This window comes from Opisthocomus hoazin, chromosome 9 (assembly GCF_030867145.1).
Source record: "Opisthocomus hoazin isolate bOpiHoa1 chromosome 9, bOpiHoa1.hap1, whole genome shotgun sequence".
Classification (NCBI taxonomy): Eukaryota; Metazoa; Chordata; class Aves; order Opisthocomiformes; family Opisthocomidae; genus Opisthocomus; species Opisthocomus hoazin.
This window is the reverse complement of record NC_134422.1, coordinates 43,522,833-43,545,517: the sequence shown is the minus strand read 5'-3', so window position 1 is coordinate 43,545,517 and position 22,685 is coordinate 43,522,833. Positions and strand designations below refer to the sequence as shown.

Sequence of the window (22,685 nt, the reverse complement as noted above, 5' to 3'; positions counted from 1 at the left end):
TTTTCTGCTTTCCTTCCAATCCAAATTTCAGCGTTAACGATACACATCTTAATTTGGGTACCCACTGCTTGCTGACCGACCTCCTTTTCTTTCTGTACATGGATGCGTCCTGGATCGTTTCCATTAAAGTTTTCCCTGTTGCAAGCAGTGAAATTGTAAGCCCCGGACTTTCTGTTCTGGAAGTCTGTGCGTTCTCTCACTGCTGGCATAAGCCCTTCACTGTGCTGCACAGATCCTGCACCACTGCAATTTGTGGGGTGCCCTTGTTGTCAACATAAGTAATCCCAGTTTCTTTGTTTGCTGGGAAAAGAGGCATTTCTTTTGGAGAGTACTGGTTGTGTAATGCTTGTAGTAGCATGGGTGCCCTTGGTGAAAGAGTATATTCCTCTGCAACACTGGATAAGCTTTCAAGAGTTATTATTCATTCTTAAACAAAGAAGGTACAGGATTAAAAAATTTGAAAATATATGCCTGTCTTCTTCATGGGAATGAGTTTCACCCTGTGTACCTAGGCAAGGATTACCTCCTCAAGTCCCCCCCAACCTGGATTGTGCTGTGATTCTGTTAAGGATGCAGAAAAATAAGCCTTCCACAAATCAAACTTAGAAAAGGCAGCAGAGGCTGGCTTATACAATATGTATGACTAGCCTAGCACTTCTCTCTCCAGGGTGGCCTTATTTGTGAATCTTCACACATCCCCGTGTATGTAAATGGGCTGCACAACGGGCATTTAGTATTGTGTGGCTGATGTATTAAATAAGGAGACGGTACTTCAGGATATCATGTGTAATATTTTTTGCTATAGGGAGAAGATACAAGAAAATAAGATGATAGGCCTTCAATCTAGAGATATAGAAGGGTGGAAGGCAGGAGGGAGGAAGAGGATACAAACGGATTCTACAAGTCATAACTTGTAAGGTTTTTACAAAAACAAACATGTTTTCTCAAATGCTGAGATGCTCTTGGCCTTTCATGAGCTTTCTGAATGCCGGGGAGCTGCTAAGCAGTTCAAGTCTGAAAAAGTGCTCATACACTGGTGAGGTTTCCACAGTGGTAAGAGGGCAAGCTTGGCCTGGCATTGTGTTTTTAAGTGAACGCTGCCAGTTGAGAGCGGGATAGTTAGAGCCATTCTCCAGGCACGCACAGTGCTCTGCTCTGGCAGACCTGCAGAGGAAAGATGTCAAGTCCTGCTTTGGATCAATATACACAAGTTCCTGCTGACTTCTGGAGAGCCCAGTGCTTGCTAAAACGCAGGCTCTAGCAAATTGTACATCGTACTGAGATTCTGCTGTGCTGTTGACCTGCTAGCTGCTACTCATTTTGATATTTATTTTCCCTCTCTAATTCTCTTTTGTTTACGTTCTTCAGGGCAGGAATTGTTTCTCACGCTGTCTAGGCAGGGTGCCTTGCCTGATCCCTGCATAGTATCTGACCGCATGAGTACCCCCTGGGTAGTTGCTCAGAGGGTACCTGGAGCTTCGCTGTTCACTCCTGAAATGTGAGAATGGTTGGTTCCCCCCCGCCAAGTTCATTAAAGTTGGATAGACCAATCTAAATTGAGCGTAGCCTTCCGTGAGGAAATCCAAAGAGGAAGCTTCTCAAAGTTGATGCTTATGGATGTTTCCAGTCAATAATGATTTTGTTTGATAGAGATTTTTTTGTAGTGCAGACTGTCTCTTCCTAAGCATCCAAAACATCCTGGGCATCCAGATTTTGACTTCTACCTGTCCGAGAATGTGCTTGGGGTTTTTTATTTGAAGATGTTTTCTTTAAGTTTGTTCCCACTACCCGGACAGCTGCCAGCATATTTCTGTCATCGTAAGGGTTGTCAAAGTAAGGGGTGTTCTCCCTGGTTTTTCTGGCTCCAGGTTAAGGGAAGGCTTGTCTGCAATCCTACAGTTCGGTGATGAGTGTGCCCCTTTCAGAGGGCATGTGGGTTAGCAAATCTTGGGATAGCTTTGCAGTAGGAATAGAGATTAAAACTTGAAGGTTGGATGCTTTCCTGCGTTTTTACCATGGCTACAGCAAATGAAGCTTGAGACACACAAAGAGCAAAGTCCATCATGACAGTTCTGTATAAACAAGTAAGTTTACCTTTGCAAACATGGAAAAATAAAAAGATTATGCTATGAAAAACTGCATTTCTGAAAGCTTGATGAGTTTAACCAGTGTCGAGGAAGTCTAATCCACTTGTGTAGTGTATGTGCCTTTTTGGGGGGGGGGGTTGTTTGATTGGTTTGGTTTTGAGTCTGAGCGGTTTAGGATTTCACAAGCGAGGTTTCCACATCAGTGGTCTGAGAGCAGAGGTACACTGCGGAAAGAATGTCAGTGGAGAGCAGGAGTTGTTCCTCAGACAAAACCTGACAGCTTCTTCGTGACTCCCGTTGCTTTGTGGGCTTCGTGCTGAGCAGCTCTGGCCATGTGTTCTGACCTGCGGTGAACTGTGGCGTATCCGAGCCCTGGAAAACAGGGCGTTCTCGTAGGGGTGAAAGGTAGAGCACCAGGTCCTTAGCATGTATACACTGGCATAGCTCCTTGGAAAATCAGTTAAGCTAACCTTGCCTTATGCCAGCCTACATATTCCTAGAATAGGGCTAAGAATTGTTCTTACAAAATACATATAAAAATAATTTTCAAGGTGAAGGGGAAGTTACTGTATATTATATATACCTAATCTGCTTAGATCAGTCCTTAAAAATTCCAGTTTTCTCCATTGAGAGTTCATCAGTAATCGTGAATGTCACACAAGTAATAGCTTTTAATTTGCTTTCGGGGTATGATACTATTGCATGCTGCGATTTTGGATATGCAGGGCTCCTCTAAATCCAGGTTTCATAATATTATAAATCTAATTTCAAATTATGAATTTTGCGGTGTTGATACACATGATGTTGGTGAGTGTAATATTTTGTCTTTATAGATTTGGATTTTTAATACATGAAGGAAAACAAAAACTTGGTGACCATAGAGTCATAGTAATAGTTTCATAGTTCCGTAGTGTTTCATGTTGTTAGAGGACTTAGAAAAGTACCAGCAAAAGAAACACAAAGAGAAAAACCTACAGGAAATGAAGGGGGAGATGAGCTCTATAATATATTAAATAAAAATAATACTGTGCAAGGTAAAGCATTGTTACTATATTGCTGTGGTATTAGCCTGTAACTATTGTTAGCAGTTTTTCTTGCTTGTTAGCAGAGTTCCTCAGTTTCACCTTTTGATTGTGAACGTTTTGAATGAAATTCATTTTATTCAGACATCTCTCATTCCAACATATTTTTTACTTTCATGGAAGCAGATTATTTTTGTATTGTATTTTGCTCCAGTAATACAGGTTCAAGTGATGTCTGTAATTTTGAGGATCTTTTTTCTTCCATAATGATGATCTGTCCATGATATCTGTCTGTTTTCATGTGGGGTTTGTGTGCATTGCCATTGTTTGTTATAAATACCCGTGAATGCGGATCCTGCGATGACTCACTGGTGGTAAAAGTCTCATCTTTAAGTGTCTCTGGAATATTAGAGTGTTGCAGACTTCATAAATAAATAGCTTGGATAGGTGTTGCAGCATCTTCTTGTGGATGTCTTCCACAAAATAATTAGTAGCACGTGGTCAAGGCTGAAGCATGTGTTACACAGAAATGAAGAGTGATAAGGAGTGTTTTAATACAATTCCTACTATGCTAGTAGAACTTCCTAAAAAATAACATTAGAAGAGTGAGGTAGCAGCTATCAAAAGTATTTATGTATTAGTCACTCGCTGAAAATGGTTTTCCATTTAATCCTGGAAAAAATAGATATTATATATCAAATTTGATAAATGTACGGGTAGTCTAGGGTGAAGGCATATCCCTCTGCAAAAGGAACAAACGCTTTGTTCTCCACAAATGTATTTATGAGCCTAAACAATAATCTTTGTGTGGGAGAAATGACACAAAGTTACATGAAAGGTTCTCCTAAACACTTCGGTATTTTTGGAGGCTCAACTGTAACAAATTGCTGCTATGAGCTCCTTCTTCATCCATGCACTAGTGAGTTTCATTTATATAAAATATCTAGGAGTCTGTACCCATGTCCCACTGAATTTGAACGCTTGGCATGGGTTTTGTCTAAGTGCCGCATAAGGATTGTATAATTTAACATCAAAATACATTAGCAAACATGGATCTGTGTCTTTTTGGTAGATGAACTTCACTGGAGCAAGGGCCTCTACTTTCAAGTACAAAATATCTTAATTTTTTATTTAGTTAAGCTTTTGAATTTGAGATTTAAAAAAATTTTAACTTCAACCCTGGCAATTTTCATTCATGTACTCATATGTGTGTGTATAAATACACATATGTGTATACACACACATTTTTTGTAATTATATATAATATGTAAGCATGTGTGTACATGCCTACACAAACCAGGCATCCTTTCTTTTTTACAACAGAAAATCTGAATATCCAGAACGGAGCCATGGTGGAGTCCAGCTGCATGGCAGCTCCTGTTGCCGTGGTTACCGGGGGGCGACATCTTTCCTGGACTCTTCACTCGGTGCATAGTCTTGAAATAGAAAAACGTATGAATATTTTCATAACAGTTTTGCCCACACATTGTTGCGGCGTATCCGAGCACGCTGTAGGTAATAACTCATTTCCAATTCCCTAATGCTAAACTTATGAATGATTCACTATCCGCAGCAGCGAAAGCTGCATAATTTAAGAGCAGTGTTGAGTAAGGATGGCTTTCTGCTCCTTGCAGTGGGCTTCTTGGAAGGAAGCTGGAATATGGAATTTTTTTGTGGAGTTTAAACACACGTGTGTTTTGCTATCCATGCAACATCCTATCCGAAAGCTCCTGAAATCTGCAGCTTTGCGAAGGCAGCTTCAGTCTTTTATTCTTTGGTTGGTTTGCTGCTGTGCTTGTGACTTACTGATAGCCTCGTGCTGGAAGTTTGCATTGGTTTTTCGAAAATGCATTGTATAATTTCATTTTATCACTTATTCAGCATTAGTTTGACAGAATTCTGGTGAGTTTTGCTGCTGTCAGGAGGCTCTAGAAAGTCCCCGCAGCTACCAGAAACCCCCATGTGGTTTTTCACACGCCACCAGTGGATCATAGCCCCTTCAGACTGAACATCTTATGAACAACTGCTCCGACTAAACCTCTGGTACACGCTGTGAATGTCCAGAGGGACAGCAGAGGCCAGAGCAAAACTGCTTTCATCCTGGCAGTTACGCAATTGGATATCATGGCCATTTACACGATATACCTGTGTTTGTGTTCTGTTTGAAACTAACGGCTGCACGTTCTAACCCAGCAGTGGGTGACTCTCTGAGTGACCTACAGAAAAAGAACAGACCAACTCTGTTGAGACATTTCATGGAAATACTGCTTTCCAATTCCAATCAGTGGTGAATTAATGAATTGATAACTGTTTTAATGCCTTCCTCTTTCTCCTGCCCTCCTGAAAGACTTTTAGGAAACTAGTGTTTCTGTAAAGTCTGATTCATTACTGAGGAAGGACTGAGACGAAAATGTCTTATCTCTTGAGATAAGAGGCCAATGGCTGCTCTGTGTAATGCTTCTGTCTCCTGCCACCCATAGATGCCTTGATGCAGGATAAAATTAAATTATTGTTTATTTCTTCTTGCTGATTAGGTTCAGCTCTTCTTTTAGATTAGAGAGATCAAGTTCATTAGATTATGAATTTACCAGAAGTAGAAAGGAGTCCTTTTAAATCCCAGCTACAATAAAGCAGGATTTTAATGACATTGAAAAGATCCGTGCAAATTCACAATAAATATTTTGAGGAGGTTGTAAAAAATTACTTCTTTCTAAGAAGTAGTTTATCTGGGGTAAAATGGGTTCATTTACTCCTTCAGAATACTGTGTCTGCATCATTTTCAGGTTTTTAAAAAGGGAAACAGAGCGTTACAGTAATTTGACTAAGAAGAATTATTTAAGAGTGTTTCTGAAGGATAATCACACAGTTACAGTGAGTTGTGTAGTACAAGTAGCTAACGTTTGTGAGTTTCTTTCCTGGTTTAAACCAGTATTTTTATCAAGTAATGTTTAGCATGAGACTAAATTAAGGTATGCAGGCTTCTGCTACCAAATAGAAGCGGTACTTCAGTCAGTTGTACTACCTGTCAGTTTTGTGCTTTACTTAGTCAATTAAATTTCTAAGTGGTAGGTGGCTAACATTTAGTAGGATGGCAAAATCAAGATTCTGAAACATCATTTCCCTGAAAGAATGCTTACATGCAGCTCTTCTGTGTGCTGAAATTTTTGGCTTAAAAAGGAAAAAAAAAAGCCACCCATAACCCCTAAGTGGACTCCTCTTAATTTTGCTTTCTTTTAAATTCCTGAATAATCCTATTTTTTTCCCATTTATTTCCTTCAATTTACTACTTCCAAAACCAGAAGTAAGCTCAGTTTGCAGGTAGTGGGTCAGGAGAGACAGGTCCTTCTGCAGCTCCTGCTCGCAGTGGCAGAGTTGGGTTGCGTTTCTGTGGAGAGCAACGAAATAGGGGGGCTTTCCCTTGGCGAGGAGTTAGCCATGGAGTTAGGCACTCAGGGCTGGTATTTATTAAATCTAACCGCAGACCCCTGGCTCTGCGCAGTGGGAGGATTGGGTCCTGGCCAGCAGAGGCACTGCAGACAGGGCAGGAGTAAGGTGGGCTTTCTGGTGGTGACTTCACCGAGTGTGTTTGCCTTCTCCCTGGAGCAGGGAGCTGGACGTAATGGTCTTACACCAGTCCTTCCGAGAAATGCGCAGAACAACACGATAAGCCAAGGGTTTTTTCTTGCCTTAATTGGAAAGCAGATTTCTCAGGGTTTTCTTCTGTAGCTACAAATTTGGTACTTATGACCCTGAAGCCATGTGAAAGTTTATTTATTTATTTTTCTCATTCGCAGAAAGCCAGAATGGGATAGTTACTCTCGAGTGAGAAAAGAGAGAAGTGGAAGGAACTGGTGGCATTTAGGCACAGTCTTTCAGATGAAAGAACTGGTATGTGTTCAGCTTCACTCGGGAGTGTTGACTTGGAATTGCCAGTTTGATGCTTTTGAAAGGAGGAAACGTACTTGCATTCCTCTAGACTGGAAGCTCTCGCTCGCTCTCTTTGTGGATACATCTTTCGCCACTTTCCCATATCACTGAGGGAACACGAAGTATGAATTATCACTGGAGATTTTGGGAGGAGAAAAACCTCACATCTGAGTCTTGCGGTTTTCATTCTGAAGGGAAGAAGATTGCTGGGAAATTGTTTTACCGCTAATAAAAAACAGCAGTAAAAGTCATTGGAGCTGGCTGTGTACATTTAACCACCGTCTGACTTTGCAATCGCAGCGTCAGCGTGGAAGAAGGCAGCAAAGTTTTTATTTTCCCAGTGATGGTGGTGAGATGTGGTGAGGTGCATGATGTATAGTTAAAATTCATACTCTAGATTCTGTTTCTTCATATTACTCAACAATTATGTTTGAAGAATATAAATTGGCTTTGTAAAACTTTTTCATAAACATAAAATCTCAGGAATTCAGAGCTCTATGCATTAGTAATATTCCAAGGTATTGTATTTGTATTGAGCCCTGCCTTGTATTGGACAGGTTTTCCTAACAATTGCGAGGCAGCAGCACTGAGGTCCCCTGTGGGACTTCGGGTCCCTTTTGTAGCAAGGTGGCAGCCAGGTGTCTGTGCTTCTGGTTGGGTTGGATGGAGGGCAGAGAAGAAGGCAGAAGGACGCTCTAGCCCTTCTCTGGTGAGCTGGCTGGAAGCTGGTGCCACCGCACCAATATCGCGGTGCTGAGGAGGGTTCTCCATCTGATGCCTGCCTTGAGAGAGCACCATCTGCCACAAAGTGGAGCAGAAGAAAGGAAAGCAGACACAGGCAGGGTGGGAGGCCGAGAGCGCCAATACTCCATGCAGGGCTTGGGTTTTTTGACGTATGCCTTACGAACTTTTCACTTCGGTTCTTCAAAAAGTAAGGGTCTGCTCAGAATGAAAGATGCATTGCATGTGAAGCAATACAGTGCTTTACAAATATGCACTACAGCTTTAAAAAAATCAGTGTAGTCATTGTTGGGGAAAAACAATAAATATTTGGAGACGAAAATAGCGAATGTCGGCCCCTTACTGTGGTGCGTTTGGCAGTCGTTCCAAATTAGGCAATTTGGACTAGTTTTCCATTATTTTTGGCCAACTTTGCTGGCACCGAACTGGTCGTCAGAAACATCACAAATAATTTTATCAAAGTGAATTCTTGGAGAGAGATAAGACGATACGCTTTTTATTGTAGGTGAAAAGAGCATATATGTGAGAGATTGACCTATGATAAAAGAAATCTTCCTTTCACTTACTTCACCCGGGTGAGCTATGAGATCTTTGTGTGCTGGAAGGGTCGTGTGATCAGCCTCAAATTTACACATTCCCTTTATAGAGCAGCAGAGGACTTCAGCAACACGCACTTGATCACTGCAATAACTCTTGGTAGAGGCATGGAAAAATACCATTCCTAAAAAGTGTGTAGAAAGAGTGGAGACTCTTCTCTTTAGGAAAAGAAGGAGATAAAGGGAATGCCAAAAGCATACCAAATTACGAGTGTGTTTAGTGGCTGTAGTTGCATAATCTGTACACACAAATGCGATGTGAGAAGGAGAGTTTGGGCGGAATACTGATGTGCTGGGGCGAGAGCCAGCTGCTTGTCCAGCAGAGGCCAGAACATCAGCCCCTTCCTTCAGTTTAAGCTTTTCTTACAAGGAAGGTTAGCAAAGAAAATTGTTGGTTCACAAAAAAACGGTTCTAAAGAGCGGGTTTCTTCTAATAAATAAACTGGGCTTCATCAAAGGCACCGCAGTATTTGAGAGCAGTGTAGTTTGAGTATTTACTTTAAAGAGAACTTTGGCATTGTTGTGATCTTAGGGAGCCGTTGCTGAAATACACTTCTCTCAGTTCAAATGCTTAGTTTCAAGCTACTGTACTCCTACACCCTGCAAGGCACAGATGAATGTTTTCCACGAGGCAAAAGAGAATGGTGAAAGTCAGGGCAGACGGCGAGATCTGTGCTTTTTCCCAAAGTGCATCTTGACAATCAAAGCATGCACATTGTCTTCTGTTGCTGTTTCTGGTTTGCAGACATGGGACCAGATCGAATGAAATCTGCAAGGATTTCCGAGGTTAAAAATCTTAGAAAACACAGCAAGTGGTAGCAAAAAGCTTAACGAAAAAAGGTTTAACAAAGAAGTCTGTCTGTCGCATGGAAGAGAGCTGCCCCTCTTTCCTTTGGTTTTTAGGACATGACTTGTCTTCTGACATGGCTGCTGTTTGCTGAATGCTGGCCATGGTTTCCTGGTGGGCATATTCACTTCTCTTGGTTGAGTTTGTCCCCTTGGAGAACGCGTCACTCTGTTGTGTTTAATCTGCGAGAAATTGCTTCTGCATATAGCTTTAAAATGCCATACTTGGAGTCTAGTGATTTTTTTTCCTTTTCTTTTTTTTTTGTTCCCTGACATGTTTCCTTTGTCAGACAATGAGTCACAAGCTGTCTCATCCTATTAATAGCTTGTTAATTTTTAATTTCAAAGTCTGGTTTTGTAAATGTACTGTGTTTAGTAAATCATTAGGAGTACTCTGCTTCTCTGAATATCTAATTATGCGTTTCAAGGTAGTTTTATCAGTTTAATTCATTGACTACATCCAAATTGTGTGGATTAGCAAATAGCTTGGTAATAAAATCCTCTGTTTATTAGAGGGTGACAGTTTTTCTCTTAAACAAAACATGGCTCTGGGTAAGTGTTCTTGGCAGCGTGGCTTGTGCGTAGTGTTTTGTCATTGAGTTTTTCAAATCTTAGATCCTAGTGGTGGGTATTAAAAATAAGTGATCGGAACAAGATCAACAATATGAACTCTGACAATACTCTGCAGTCTTTTTTTTTTGTAAATATTTTGAAAGTAATTTTAAACATTCACATAGTTAACGGCAATAGAGACTAACGCCTATCAGGTGCCAATTAGAGAAGCTGTCGGGGATGCTGTGAAGGAGAAGTGAGCAGAGCTGTATATAGCAATTCTCAGTTGAATGTGTTGGGAGGGTTTAAACCCTCTTTTTAGCATACCATACTTTGAAAGGTGTTTTGGGGACAGCTAAGATGGTCTTGACGCATTCTGATGAGGAATCTTGAACCAAATGGAGGAGGAAGAACCTCAAACCCAGAAAGTTTGAAGAACCTGTTTTAGAAGTAGCAGTTGTTTCTGTGGGTTTCATGTGTATTGAACAGAGTAACATTAAGACCAGAGATTTACTCCTGGGATTCTCATTACTTAAGAAATTTCATTATGCGCATTCAGATTGCTTCTGACCAGTTCCTGCCTCTTCACGACTGTGTTGCTCCCCTTCCTGCTCCCTTGTGTAGATCTGAAGGCCTGCCTCATAAGAATTTAAATTGCCTTAGGAAAAGGTATCTGTTATTCTTATGTGGGGTTGATGTTAGATGTAAAATAGGTTTTGTATTTCCATTATCTCACTTACTTCTATTGTCATCTTTAACAAAAATAATGGCACGTTATGAAATGCAGGGTGTCCACGCCATTGTGGTGACTAATTGGAAATGGTAACGCTTTAAAATAAAAAAACAAACTAAAAACCAACCAACCACAACAAAACAAAAACCACAACCCACCCTCCCAGAGCAACTGTTTAATGCCCACGAGGTTGTTGATTGTGTGAAGCCGAATAGTCTGTTACTGATCTATTAATAATAGAAGAGTTTAGTCATATCTGAACCACGGCTCTGGATCGCTAATGGGATCATTATGAATTCTAGGTAAGGAGAAATGGCCACCTTAGCTATGGCTGTTATGCCTGCTAGGAGGTTAGGCTTATTGGTGGTGCTTATAGGGAATGACATCTTTAAATTGGGGACTTGGAGCGAGTAAAATAGCGTTTGCTACACTGAATTTATTTCTGACCTTGTTCGTTCTGTGACTAAGAAAAATGAGATCTCGGTTTTGTTAGAGCTTTTTGTCACGAGAATGTGATTTTATTTGAAAGACCTGAGGCAGATGGCATTTTAAGCTCTACCCTAGTGCTGAATCAGCCTTGCAGTGCGGTCCTGATCCCGGGTAGGTTCAGCAGGAGCTGAGCTGGCCGTTGCCTGGTGGGTGCATGTTTGCCTCCGTGCTGGAGTTCACCCAGTGAATGCTGAGGGGAAACAGCTCTGCCCGCAGGCGGAGCTGCCGGGACGATGTGTCGCTGGCCACGCTCTTGCTGGGTATCGCTGAGCTGCGTTTTGCTGTGTGCCCCGCCAGACGCAGCTGGAGGGTGTGTTTGTGCCCTAACACGGAAAACCTTCCTCAGTCTGTGTGTAAGACAGCCGTAAAAGCTCGTGTTGTGTTTGGATCTGTTTGGCTATTGCTCATTAAATGTAGGCAGTATCCAAAATTACACTTTTTAGCTTTAAGGAGTCACGTATTTTTCAGGAACTGTTTTTCTGGTCATGTATGCTTAAATCGCTGTATTTCTGTTGCCTGGCCTTATGGCATCTTTTGACACCCTCTGCAGCATGCTATAATCTCCAGGAGTTTCAGTGCCTATTATATCATGCATTCTTAATTAAATCATGCTAATAGCCTGTAGGTAGCTGAAGATACTGTCCTGGTGGCTTAAAAGAAGTTCCAGTAGTCTTGCCTGATTTAAAAAACAAAAGAAAACAAACAAACAAACAAACAAAAAAACCCAACCCCAAACCAAAGCAACGTGAAAACCCGCTATACATTTCTTGGTTTGTTCATAGCTGGGTAGTGGTCAAAACGTGGGGCCCACAGCATACCCTGTGAGCCCTTGTGAGCTTCTCCAAGTGCGTTGTTGGAGCGTGAAACCCAGGTGCCTTGCAGCTGCTGGGGCCGGGAGACCCCCGGCGTTCGGTGTGCACTCGAGAGAAGTGGGACTGCTGGAAGAGCGAAACGGAGGAATTGCACGATGTGGTCAGCTCTCCAAAGGCCGGTGACAGGACGGAGAACAGGAACAATTTCATTTTCTGACCTGCTGGAAGGTTCCCTGATGGATCTGTGGCAGTATGTTCTGATCTTTACTTCCCGTGCCTCTCCCCCTGCAGCGTGGTCTGTCCGGCCGCCGAGCGTGCTGTTAGCACACTGCAGCAGCCCATCGAGTTGCTTCTGTGTAACCTGTGCTCCCTGCAGGTCTGCTGCTCCGCGCCGAGCTGCGGTGGAGCAGCACCCGCTTCCTCTGGCAGTGGTGTCCAGCGCTCTGCAAGCGAGGGGGACAGTTCCAGGCTGAGCCCGGCTCGCCTTGGCACACGTAGGTGCGCGCAGCTTCTGGCTGCTGCTGGGTGTAGTTGGGGACCCGAGGGGTTAGCGACATCGCTGACATTCACAGCGAAGAAAGCCAATTTGAACGCTTTTGCGGTCGTGCAGTACCTCAGTTTTAAAACTGCTCATTGTTCCTTATGCCAAACCTTTGTCTTTATTTATTATAAAGTAAATATTTGCCAGTTTGCTTTGAAGGTTGGCATACTATCCTAACGTTTTTCCCTTGCATCAGAAGGATCGGTTTGCATATCTTAACACTTCAATGCCACAAGCATGCTCTGGCACTCTCAGTGTACCTTTCCAGATCTTTTATTACCATTTGCTTCAGGAACTGTAGCACTAAGGTCAGATGTTGGGAAATATGCATAGTTACAGCAATGATCCAAATTAATGCTGCCAGCCCACTGCAGTACAGATTGGCTTTGCTAACCCAGCACTTGTGGTGCTAATTCTCTAGAAAATGCCAGGAACCCAACTAATAGGTTTCAGAAAGGTCTTTTCAAGGAAAGCGCTTGGCGTGGGTGTATGTCCTGTGTGTATCTGCTCAGAGTTGATCGTGACCTCTGGTCAGCTGCAGCGGGAACTGCTTTTACCTCTGTGTTAGGCTGGTTGCATTTATAAAGCAATTTTTTCTTTACTGACAAGAAGAAATGTTAGAAAATCAGTGTGTTTGAGAATAGCATGTTTTACAATTGAAGCTCTGTTTTTGTTCTAGACAAGATACGGCATCTGATGGGATGCCAGCAACGCTGGTGTACGTGTTCCTCTGTGACCAAGCAAAATGTATTTAAAATAATTGTACCTGGGTTGGTGACTTTAAAAATAGTCTGCTGTGTTTGCTACAGTCAGTGCTAGTGAGAACCTCTGAATTACCAGTGAGTTTCTTCTACTGATCGCAAGCTGGAGACTCAGTGTTACGACCCTTGGATTCGGAACTTTTGCCATGGCCGGCAGGGACATTAACTGGAAGCTGACGAGTAGAGCCAACGCTGCGTTGGCCCTGGAGGCTGGCTGAGCCTCTTCCAGCAGCCCCTGCTTTCCCAGCTGCAGGCGGCATGGCGGGGGTGTGCTGCAGTCCCGCGGGGTGTTACGAAAGGCTTCCAGCGAAGCGCTTGGAGCGAGAGAGCGAGCTGGTTCCTCAGTGTGGGTAAAGCCGCGGCGCTTCGGCAGCAGAGCCGTGCTGCCGCCGGTCGTGGCTGTGACGCAGGGACCAGCACAGCTCACGGCTGCTTCGATGGCGCTCGTGGCCCGCTGAAGTGCTCGGCTGCTGGGTTCTAGCAGCGTCAGTTTGAAAAGTGCTTTTCTGTCGTGTCACTGCTGTGTCTAGTAACTGGTATTCTCCTGCAGTTCCAGCATCCTTCCCGGAGTTTTTTGATGTTGGCAGCTGTGGGATTTGTTTGTATTTCCATCGGAGGTTTGTGTGTACGTTCCAGGGTGGGGTGGGATTGTTGGTGAGGTACAGCAACATCCTCCGCCTGGCTGGGCTGCTGCTGCTGGGGGGGAAGCAGCTTAAACGTGCTGCGCCGGAACCTGCTGGAAGGGTGGTTGCCTAAACCTGCCTCTTTCTATTACTGAGCTACTGTAATTGCATCATGGCGAGAAAACAATTTACTGGCAATAATTAGTAATTTGACTGTAAGCATACGATCACATCCTTTATTAGGCAAACGATTAATAAAATAGAAATCAAAGCAGTCTCAAACAACACAGAGACCTGCCAGCTCACCAGCAGTGTTGATAGGAGACTTCGTTCACAAGTCGTCAAACAGCGACGCTGTCGTTTTGGCAAACTGTGAAGTCTAATCAGTATGCAGGTATCTCTTTCTAGTGACTTCACTTTAATTCTGCTTAGTAATAACCTACGACAGAGGCTGGCTGGGACTGCTTGGCACGAGTGGAGGCCTGACACGGAGGCAGTGACATTATCTAACCCGAAAGCTGCATTGCATCTTACTTTTTGGGAAGGTCACCCTGTGAAGTTAACTTCCAAATGCGGGAAAATGCAGGGACATTTCCATTAACAGGAAAAACCCGGCCAACCAGGATAGCGTTCCCCCTTCTGCCTTTTCTGCCTTTTTTTCTGCTATGTCATTGGGTTTTGATCAAGTTGTATATAGCTGTTTTCAGTCAGGTTTTTTTCTAGGTTAAACCAAAGCATTTCGTACTATTCTTTGAATATTATGAGGCAGGAGATGTGCACAGGCAGTACTGAATGACAATAAGCTGTTTTTGTTTTTAAAAAAAACAAACCACCCTCCCCCCCAATCCCTGGATCCGGGATGGTCCGGGGAGGGATGTTTGTTTGAAGCCCAGAATGCACCTGTGAATAGTAAAGGCACCGAAATAATGAAAAGATGTCAGTGTTGTGAGGGGCTTTTTTTCTGGTTCTGTGTATTGCTGCAGCTGTGGGGAAAGACCAGTTGTTTCGGAAACACCTGAAAAGATCTGTGTCTCTGAGCACTGTGGCTATAATCTGTCGTAGGAAAACCAAACATAAATCTTGAGTGTTTACTAGGGTGGAGCTCTGAGGGGGGAAGAGAAGTGTACTTTGCCCATGATGTTTTGAGCTTCCAGAAAGTCGTGTTGGTTTTACTCTGAATTAGTAGTTGTACGTCTGTGAAAACCTGAAATTATAAATTGTCTTCACAAAGACTACGCCAAGGACACTCCAGTGAAAATCCCTGTCGTTATCACACCTTTTGTACTGAACCCCAGAAAAAAGACAAAAATGGTAATAGGCGATACAAACATTTTTGTTTTGCTAAACTGTTATTTAAAATTGCATATTTATCCATAAAAAGCTGAATGTTAGCTCTGCTGTAAGGTGGTAGGGTGGGTTTGTTTTTTTTTTTTTAATTAGGAATATATCTGACATAGATTATATTACGTTTTGTGTTTTCATATTGAGAAATGAGAAAATTCAAAATCAAACCAGAATTATTTTTATAATGCAGATTTCAGAGTAATTTAAGCTGATCTTAGAGTGGTGTGCTATGATTTCTCTGGTTTTGTTTCCTTTTGCCACACAGCATTAGCAACTGACAACTCAATATGTGTGCTTTGACTTAAATGCACCAAAGTAATTTCAAAAACATGAGTACGCAAAACAAAATGTCTTAAATAGTAAAAAATTCCTCAGCGTAAGTAGGTGGAGGAAATTTAGGCCTCCAGATGAGGTTGCGAACTGCGGATTGTGTATTTGGCGGTATGCGTGCTGGGACTTCTTGGCGGTGTTTGTAAACACTGATTTCAATCTCCTTCCGTTTCCTGCTGCGGTCGCACCTACGCCCTGGGGTGGGTTTATACAGAATCGCGCTGCGGTCAGAACGCGCTCGCTCTCCGCCAGAATCAGCGCGGTCGTTATGAAAAGCTTTGGTTCGCTATATCTGTAGCGTGACACCATGTTAGAAACGAATGTTAAAATTCACACAGAATACTTGGATTTGATGTTTCTTTCCGTCTGAACATGAGGAGGAACTTCTTCCCTCTGAGGGTGACGGAGCCCTGGAACAGGCTGCCCAGGGAGGTTGTGGAGTCTCCTTCTCTGGAGATATTCCAGACCCGCCTGGACAAGGTCCTGTGCAGCCTGCTCTGGGTAACCCTCCTTCAGCAGGGGGGTTGGACTAGATGACCCACAGAGGTCCCTTCCAACCCCTACTATTCTGTGATTCTGTGATTCTGTGATTCTGTGATGTGTTTGGCTTAATTTTAGACTGCTTTCCTTGGTGGGATGATGAAGGAATGAGAAGAATGTGTGTACTTTTAAAATGAAATATTAAAATTAGAAAGTAAAGATTTAAATAGTTATTTCAGTTTTATTCAAGTCTAGCGGTTACATCTGCTGCAGGAGGCTTCTTTAAATGGGTTCCTTCTAACCACCCAAATGGGGGATGGGACGAGGCTGCTGAGATGCCTGCCTGCTGGTGGGTGGGTGGGCAGACCCTGGAAACCCACATGGCCTGCTGTGGAGTCCTGCAGACCTGGTGGCAGAGGGTGGGTGTCTTCAGAATCCTTTCTGCCCAGAGCCCAGAAGCTTTTTTTTTGTGTGTGTGTGCAACGCTGAAATAGGGCCAATGACGGGAAGGTGAAAATGCACCGCGAGAGTCCTTTCAGCAATGGCCCATTTCTTTGCAGGATGATGATGAATGAGAATTGTACAGCCTGGAGAAAGCCTGTGATACATGTCTCTATTTTTAGCTCTGCTTATTAAAAACTCATGCATATTTAATAGTAAAAGTATTAATTCATAATAGGCCTCATCTTTATATAGCCCACTTGATATTGTTGTCTTTTTGTTAATTGTTCATTTAGATTCTGAAGGATTTCTGCTTCATTTCATGCAGAAACCCGAGGAAAGCAGCAAATGCAGCAGTAATCCTGCAAGAAAAAAAATTTCAGAATGTGCTCACTGAACTAGCTAATGAATTGTAATGCGTACTCGCAAGGCAGGGAGGCATGGGCGGCGAGATCTTTGGTATCTGCAGCTCCCTCGTGGTCTGCGTTCTGGCTCAGAGAATTTCCCGACGTAGAGAACCCGGACCAGGCGCATGGAGCGCGCGTCGGGCTGCGCTTGCGGGTGATGGCGGTCTATGCGAGGCACCGCGGGAGGCTCCCTTTTCTCCTGCTGGGGTTCCTTAGGGCTCTGAACTGTTTCTCTCTGCTCTCGAGTGTGATTGCACATTGTAAACTGTGCATCAGTAGACTGGTAAAGAGGGAGAGCTTTTTCTATCTGTTTCCCTTTTCCTTTCCAGCTCTCTCCTTTGAATTTAGTGTGCCTGTGTGCCTTGAGCCTGTTCCCTGGAGCAGACGGCGTTTCCGCAGAGCTGTGGTCCTCGCCTCCGTCGGCTTCAGCGACTGCACTGCAGCCGTTCAGCATTGAGCAGAGCGGGATTTGTGCAGCGTAGAGCCTGTCTGAGTGTCCTGCTGATGTGCCTGCTGCACCGCAGCGGATGCAGGCATCGTCTGTACTAACCTTTTGATATAAAATAATGCATTTGACTTGCCCAATTGTGGAAGAGCATTTGTCCTGAAGAGTAATTAGATACCAGTCTGACTTCTTGTTACTAAAATGGTGAAGTACTCTGTGTCTTGCGTTATGCAGCTAAAATGTTTGCTTAAAATTATTTAAATAGTGTTTTCAAAAACATAGTAAAGCAGTTAGTGCATAAGAATTCTGTTGTAGTGTTCAGGCGTGAAATTCTGAGCTAAATTATATTTCTGGGGAAAATCTGATGTAGGATATCAAATTGCAATTTGCATTACTTTAAAACAAACTGTTAGACTTGGCAACGTTTGGATGTTGTTATTTTCTGTTTTGTAAAAGACAGCCAACAGAAGTGGTTTGTTTTAGAGCCCAAGGGTGCTGAGCGTTAGAGGTGGTGCGGCCTGTGGGTACAGAGGGCAGTGTCATCAGCACCTCGGTGTGCAGCCCTGCTGGCTTGCTCCTTGGCTTTATTGGGGCTGAAGGTCCGTAGCTGTGTATCATGCAGACAAATAGCTGGTTTTTTCTTATTCTGGGCTTTTTGTGCAGCTTGTAAGGAAACAGCTTAAAAGAGCGTAGAGCAGGTAAGTTTTCTGGAGGAGGAAAATCTCTGGTAGCTGGTTGCTCAGTATATTGTCAGGCAAAAAGCTCTGTTAAACTGTAGGCAGGCAGAAATGCCCTGAGGTTTTATTTCAGCCAAAGAGTCTCCTCAGATCTTGATGGAAATCCAGTCTTGTGGGTGGGGAGATGATAGCTGGTAGAATGTTCCTAACTGAAACCCCAGCAGGGTAAAAGGGGCAGGAGATCGGAAATTTGCATGTGTACTGATGGCCAGTGAAGTCACTCCAGCAAAATTTGTCAGTTTTTAAAAATAATTGTTTCCTGTTCTCCTGATCTACTGATTGTATCTATGGTTTATTTAGAAGAGTTGGGTACACAAAGCTTTGGGTTGGGTTTGTTTTTAATTTTACTTTGTTCTTTAAGGAGACCAACAGTGTCTTTTGTTTGTTTTTTTTTTTTTTTTAAACATCTTCCACCCCTACTTCCCAGTCAGTTTTACGAGGCTCAAATTTTTAAAAATGAGGAATCTGGGAAATTACTTACCTACAGACTGGTGGGCCCTCTTTATTCTACTGTTAGCAGGTTTCAGTTATGGAGTTCTTGAATTTTAAGTTGGTAGATATATGTTTTACACAAAGAAATGCCATTTTTTGAGTTGATAGTATTCGCTTTGTGACAAAAATGAATAAATAACGTGAGGAATTGAAGTGCTGTTTTGAGAGGAACAGAGTGTTCCTGATAACGTGGGAATCTCTCCGCGTGAGAGAGGTACCTGCTCTGTCGTGGTTTGATCCCATTGCGGTGAGCGAGATCGGTTTTATCTGGTAGAAAATGGAGCTTGTGCAGGCTTGATAATGGGAGTGATTGCCTTGGGTTTGGGCTTGGATGGGTGGAACAATGAATGTTTGTTCACGTTCATGGTATATTCCAGGGATTTTCATCAGCGTAGAATGGATTTCCAGTTTTAAATTGATTAAAGATAAATCTATATAATTGCTTACTGTGTAATATATATGCCAGCTTTTAATAACTGCCAAATAAATACTTCAGTCTGGCTCTTTTGAGTATCACTAAAACACAGCTGGCATTCATGGGTGTGACACTCACTGTATGGTATCTGCATTGGCGTGGGTTGCAGAGACTTGGAGTGGAACTGCAGAACTACTCTGGTAGTAAGTAGTAAATAATAGTACTACTACTTCTGTCAAGTGTGCTATTTTATAAATGGCTTGTTGAATTGTGGGGGTTTTGGCCTGGCAGTTTTCTTTTCTTTTTTTCAGAGGAACACATCTTTTCTTTGCTGTTTGTCGGGCTTTTTGGCATGGTACTCTTTCTTCTGGTTATGCCTTTGTTTACCTTGCTGGGCAGACAAATGGTAAATTGTGCTTTTCTGTAAAAGTTCTGTATTTTGGTCCTTACTGTCCCTTGTTGTGAAGAAGCCTTGGGAGAAGAGGTGTAATTGGGGAGCTCCGGGCCAGTGCTGCTGATGTTCTGGAAGTCCTAAAGACAGGAGGGAGTTTCAGGAGAGTTAAATGGGCTGCCCATTTTTCTCGTCATTAATATGTTCTTGCGGGCTTTCACATATGTAAGTATGAGCATATGTTACAGTTTATTCACAGAATACTTAAATTCACGTTTTCCCATCCTGTGACAAAGTAGCTTCTCACAGAGGTTATATTGTACAGACTTCTGTACAATATTATTGTACAGATTTCTGGTACAGACATTGGAAGGGGGCTGTATTTTAGATGGATCGTGTGACCTGCCATCAAAAGGCTGAACTGAGAGCAACTGCATCAGTACTTCAGGGGAAATTCTTCAGGACAGCCGATCGACAGCAACTAGCAGCAGATCCATCAGTGTCATGAACACTGAAGATCAAACCTCTGGCAGTGGGGATTCTGCTCTTAAAGTTTGTATAGAGTAATATTGTTTCGTGAGTTACCCAAGGCCATAGTTTTGTGATAGGCTGGGTTTAATGGCCAAACATCTCTACTTCCAGTCTCTGCCTCTTTGTGAACTCAACTCTTTGAGGAGTGGTGCTGCAGGTGAGGTTACTGAAATAAAGGAACTTGGTTAAAGTAGTTGCCACTCCAGGAGGAGGTTGGGAGGCTGTATAATATATACGGAGCATAGCCCCTTCGCTATGAAATTGCACTAAAATTTCCAGTCGAGTTTTGTTTCTTCTTGTGAATATTCTAGAGGGTAAGAGAGTATCTGGTACATTGCACTTAAACTTGTGTGCAGTTCTTATATTGCTGCTTCTGGTGCAAGACAGGGAGGAGTTTTAGGCCATGGATGTCCTCTTGCATATCTGCAGAGCACTACCGAGATACATCTGCAGGCCAGGCAGATCTCACTGCCTGAGGATCGCATGAAGCCTCCATAGTCTCTTCAGTGCAGATTCAGACAGGTTGTCCAATCTCTTGATGTTGAACGCTGCCGTTCACCTGGCTGAGTTAGCCTGAAATGTTTCAGGGCTTGCTTGCTCCATCTTAGCTGTGGATAGCAGTGCGGGGACGTGGGACATTTGTCTGCGGTGACAACGCAGTGGGCCAGTAAGTACACTCTGCAGCTGGTACCACTGTAGGCATGCCAGGCTACAAATACGTGTGTGTATGTGTGTGTACACTAGTCTGGATGCATATTGATGACCTTTTACTCTGCTGACCAGTGGTCAGGTCTTCTGTGTACCAGCTAGCTCCATGCTGAAGCTTTTGCGTGAGAGTTAATACAAGAAGTTGCACTGCAAGCGCAGCAGCGCCTGGTGGGCTGCTGGGCGGGGGGGATAGACCTGCCAGAAATGTGCAGAACCCGTCACACTGCTGGTCTCCATACTAGGCCTGAGCAGCGACTTCTGCCTGGTGTGAGGGACTCGCAGTTGGTAGGATGGAAGATGCGAGCCTTGCTGAGGCAGCTGAGGTAATACGGGAGTGACATCTGTTTCCAGCTTGATACAGAAGTGTGTGGGACTGATTTTACAAATGAACTGTACAAAAATGCATTGAAAAGGTCTAGAGTAGATACTCGGTTGCGCTCTGAATTAACCGAGCTGTTCTCTGGCCAAATAATGTGCTGCATAGACTGTTTTTTTAAAAGTATGTATTTATGCTGACCTATATGCTTTTCCCCTTAGGGAAGATTTTCAGGCAGTCAAAATTATACGGTGGCTTTGTAATCTGAGCTGATGTTTAACATCTGAGCTGAGTCACCAGCCTGCAGTCCAAAGCAGACCGGACTATGCACGCGCGCTTTCGCTCTCTTTCCTTTTCTTCCTGCCTCTCCTGTACGGCAGCATCCCGGTGAAATTTCAGCACAGCAATTTTTAGCTTTACCTTAAAACATCTGAATATAGTTTCCAGAAGTAAATTCCGTTGCTAGTTGTGATTTCCCAGCAGCGAGCTCCGAGGGTGAGTTAGCAGACCGAGGGCAGGGTGTTCGCGGCACGGTTTTATTTGTTGGCTGTTTTGCCAGGGGTTTGGGCATGGCTCAGAGCAGGGCAGCAGAGGAAAAGGGCATCTGGACAAAATTATGTCCCCTTTTGCTTGGGACGTGGGTTACTCCAACCTGCTCCATAGCTCGTGAGAGGGAGTGATGCCAGTCCTCTGAGCGGCTGCTTGGAGGGGCCTCCGACTCCTGAGGGAGGCGGCCAGCTGCCTAGCACGGCCCCCTGCCCGGGCACGTAGCATCAGCTGGCCCGTCCGTGGAGACGCCTTCAATGGAGAGGCCAAAACGCTTCTCTTCGGAGGAGATTTACGAAACGCTGCGTCTTTCAAGATGCTTCAGTTTACTGTCTTGGCAATTTTCTTGATTAAAAAGGAAATCAGGTTAAACGAGCCTGCGTGTATAGGTTCATTTCTGGAAAGTAGCAAGTTTATTAAATTCTTCTATCAGCAGTGCTTTGGGCTAAGCCGCTTCTGAGAGTATCCAGTAATTGTCCTAGTATGGAAGTTGAGGAGGCTTTCTTAGAGGAGAAAGTAAGCAGATCAGCAGAAAAATAAAGTGTTTCTGAGCTCGAGTTGTCTCTTTGCACTTCTGGATAGAACAATTTATATTTAAAGACAGTCACTATGTAATTAACTTAAAGCTGAATTAGAGTAAATTTGAATTTTACTCCATTTAAAAAGACAGAAATTAAAGAACATTTAAGTACTTAACTGACACAGGACTTCGATATAGTTTATGATAGTTTCCTATCATTTTAAAAATCTTTTCAAGAGCATCCCAAATGAAAGAAATATCCAGCACTGGCTGTTCAAGGAAAAGTGGTGAGCACAAATTTGCTGTCAAATGTGCAAATTAGAAGATCTGCGGAAGAGAGAGAGACATCTTTCCCTTTTAATGCCTCTGAGATATCCTCATTATCCTTGTAATTAAAAAGACAAATGGTGTCAGAGGTGTAATAATTTATTTTTCAAGTTTATGACATCGCTCTTTTGCTTTTAATTCAGTCACAAATTCTCTAGGTTTAGAATGATCACTTTTTTCCCTTCAAGATAGCCGTCACTGGACTTGTTCGTATCACTTAACTGCATGATTTATTACTTAAAACGTGCAGACCTAATGAGCACTTAGGCATTCTAGGTAGCAGTATTGAACAGTTGTGATTAGATTATAGCTGAAGGATCTCATCAGTTTTCTGCCTGGTGTTGATGCTCAGAACTGTGCAGTTAGGTAGTATGATGGCTGTTACATTTTTGAAATCCTGAGCTGCATGATCTACTGAAAAAATACTACGTTTCCACTACATGATACAAGTTGATTAATTCATATATTAATCATCCCAAAGACTTAGGACCTAACTGATCAGGTAAGTAGAAAAGGCATATCAGC

At 43.1% G+C, this 22,685-nt stretch overlaps 2 protein-coding genes across 3 annotated transcripts in view; one reads left to right on the top strand and one right to left on the bottom strand.

Annotated features, from left to right (window-relative positions):
- The window catches only part of CCDC150 (coiled-coil domain containing 150), a 68,457-nt gene extending 51,271 nt beyond the window's left edge, over positions 1 to 17,186 (bottom strand). The window contains 1 exon segment of the mRNA XM_075431089.1: positions 16,749 to 17,186. Within this exon segment, the coding sequence (XP_075287204.1) occupies positions 16,749 to 17,186 (438 nt within the window).
- HECW2 (HECT, C2 and WW domain containing E3 ubiquitin protein ligase 2) overlaps positions 1 to 22,685 on the top strand; it is a 176,462-nt gene that overhangs the window by 37,576 nt on the left and 116,201 nt on the right. The gene's annotated exons all lie outside the window — the stretch shown is intronic.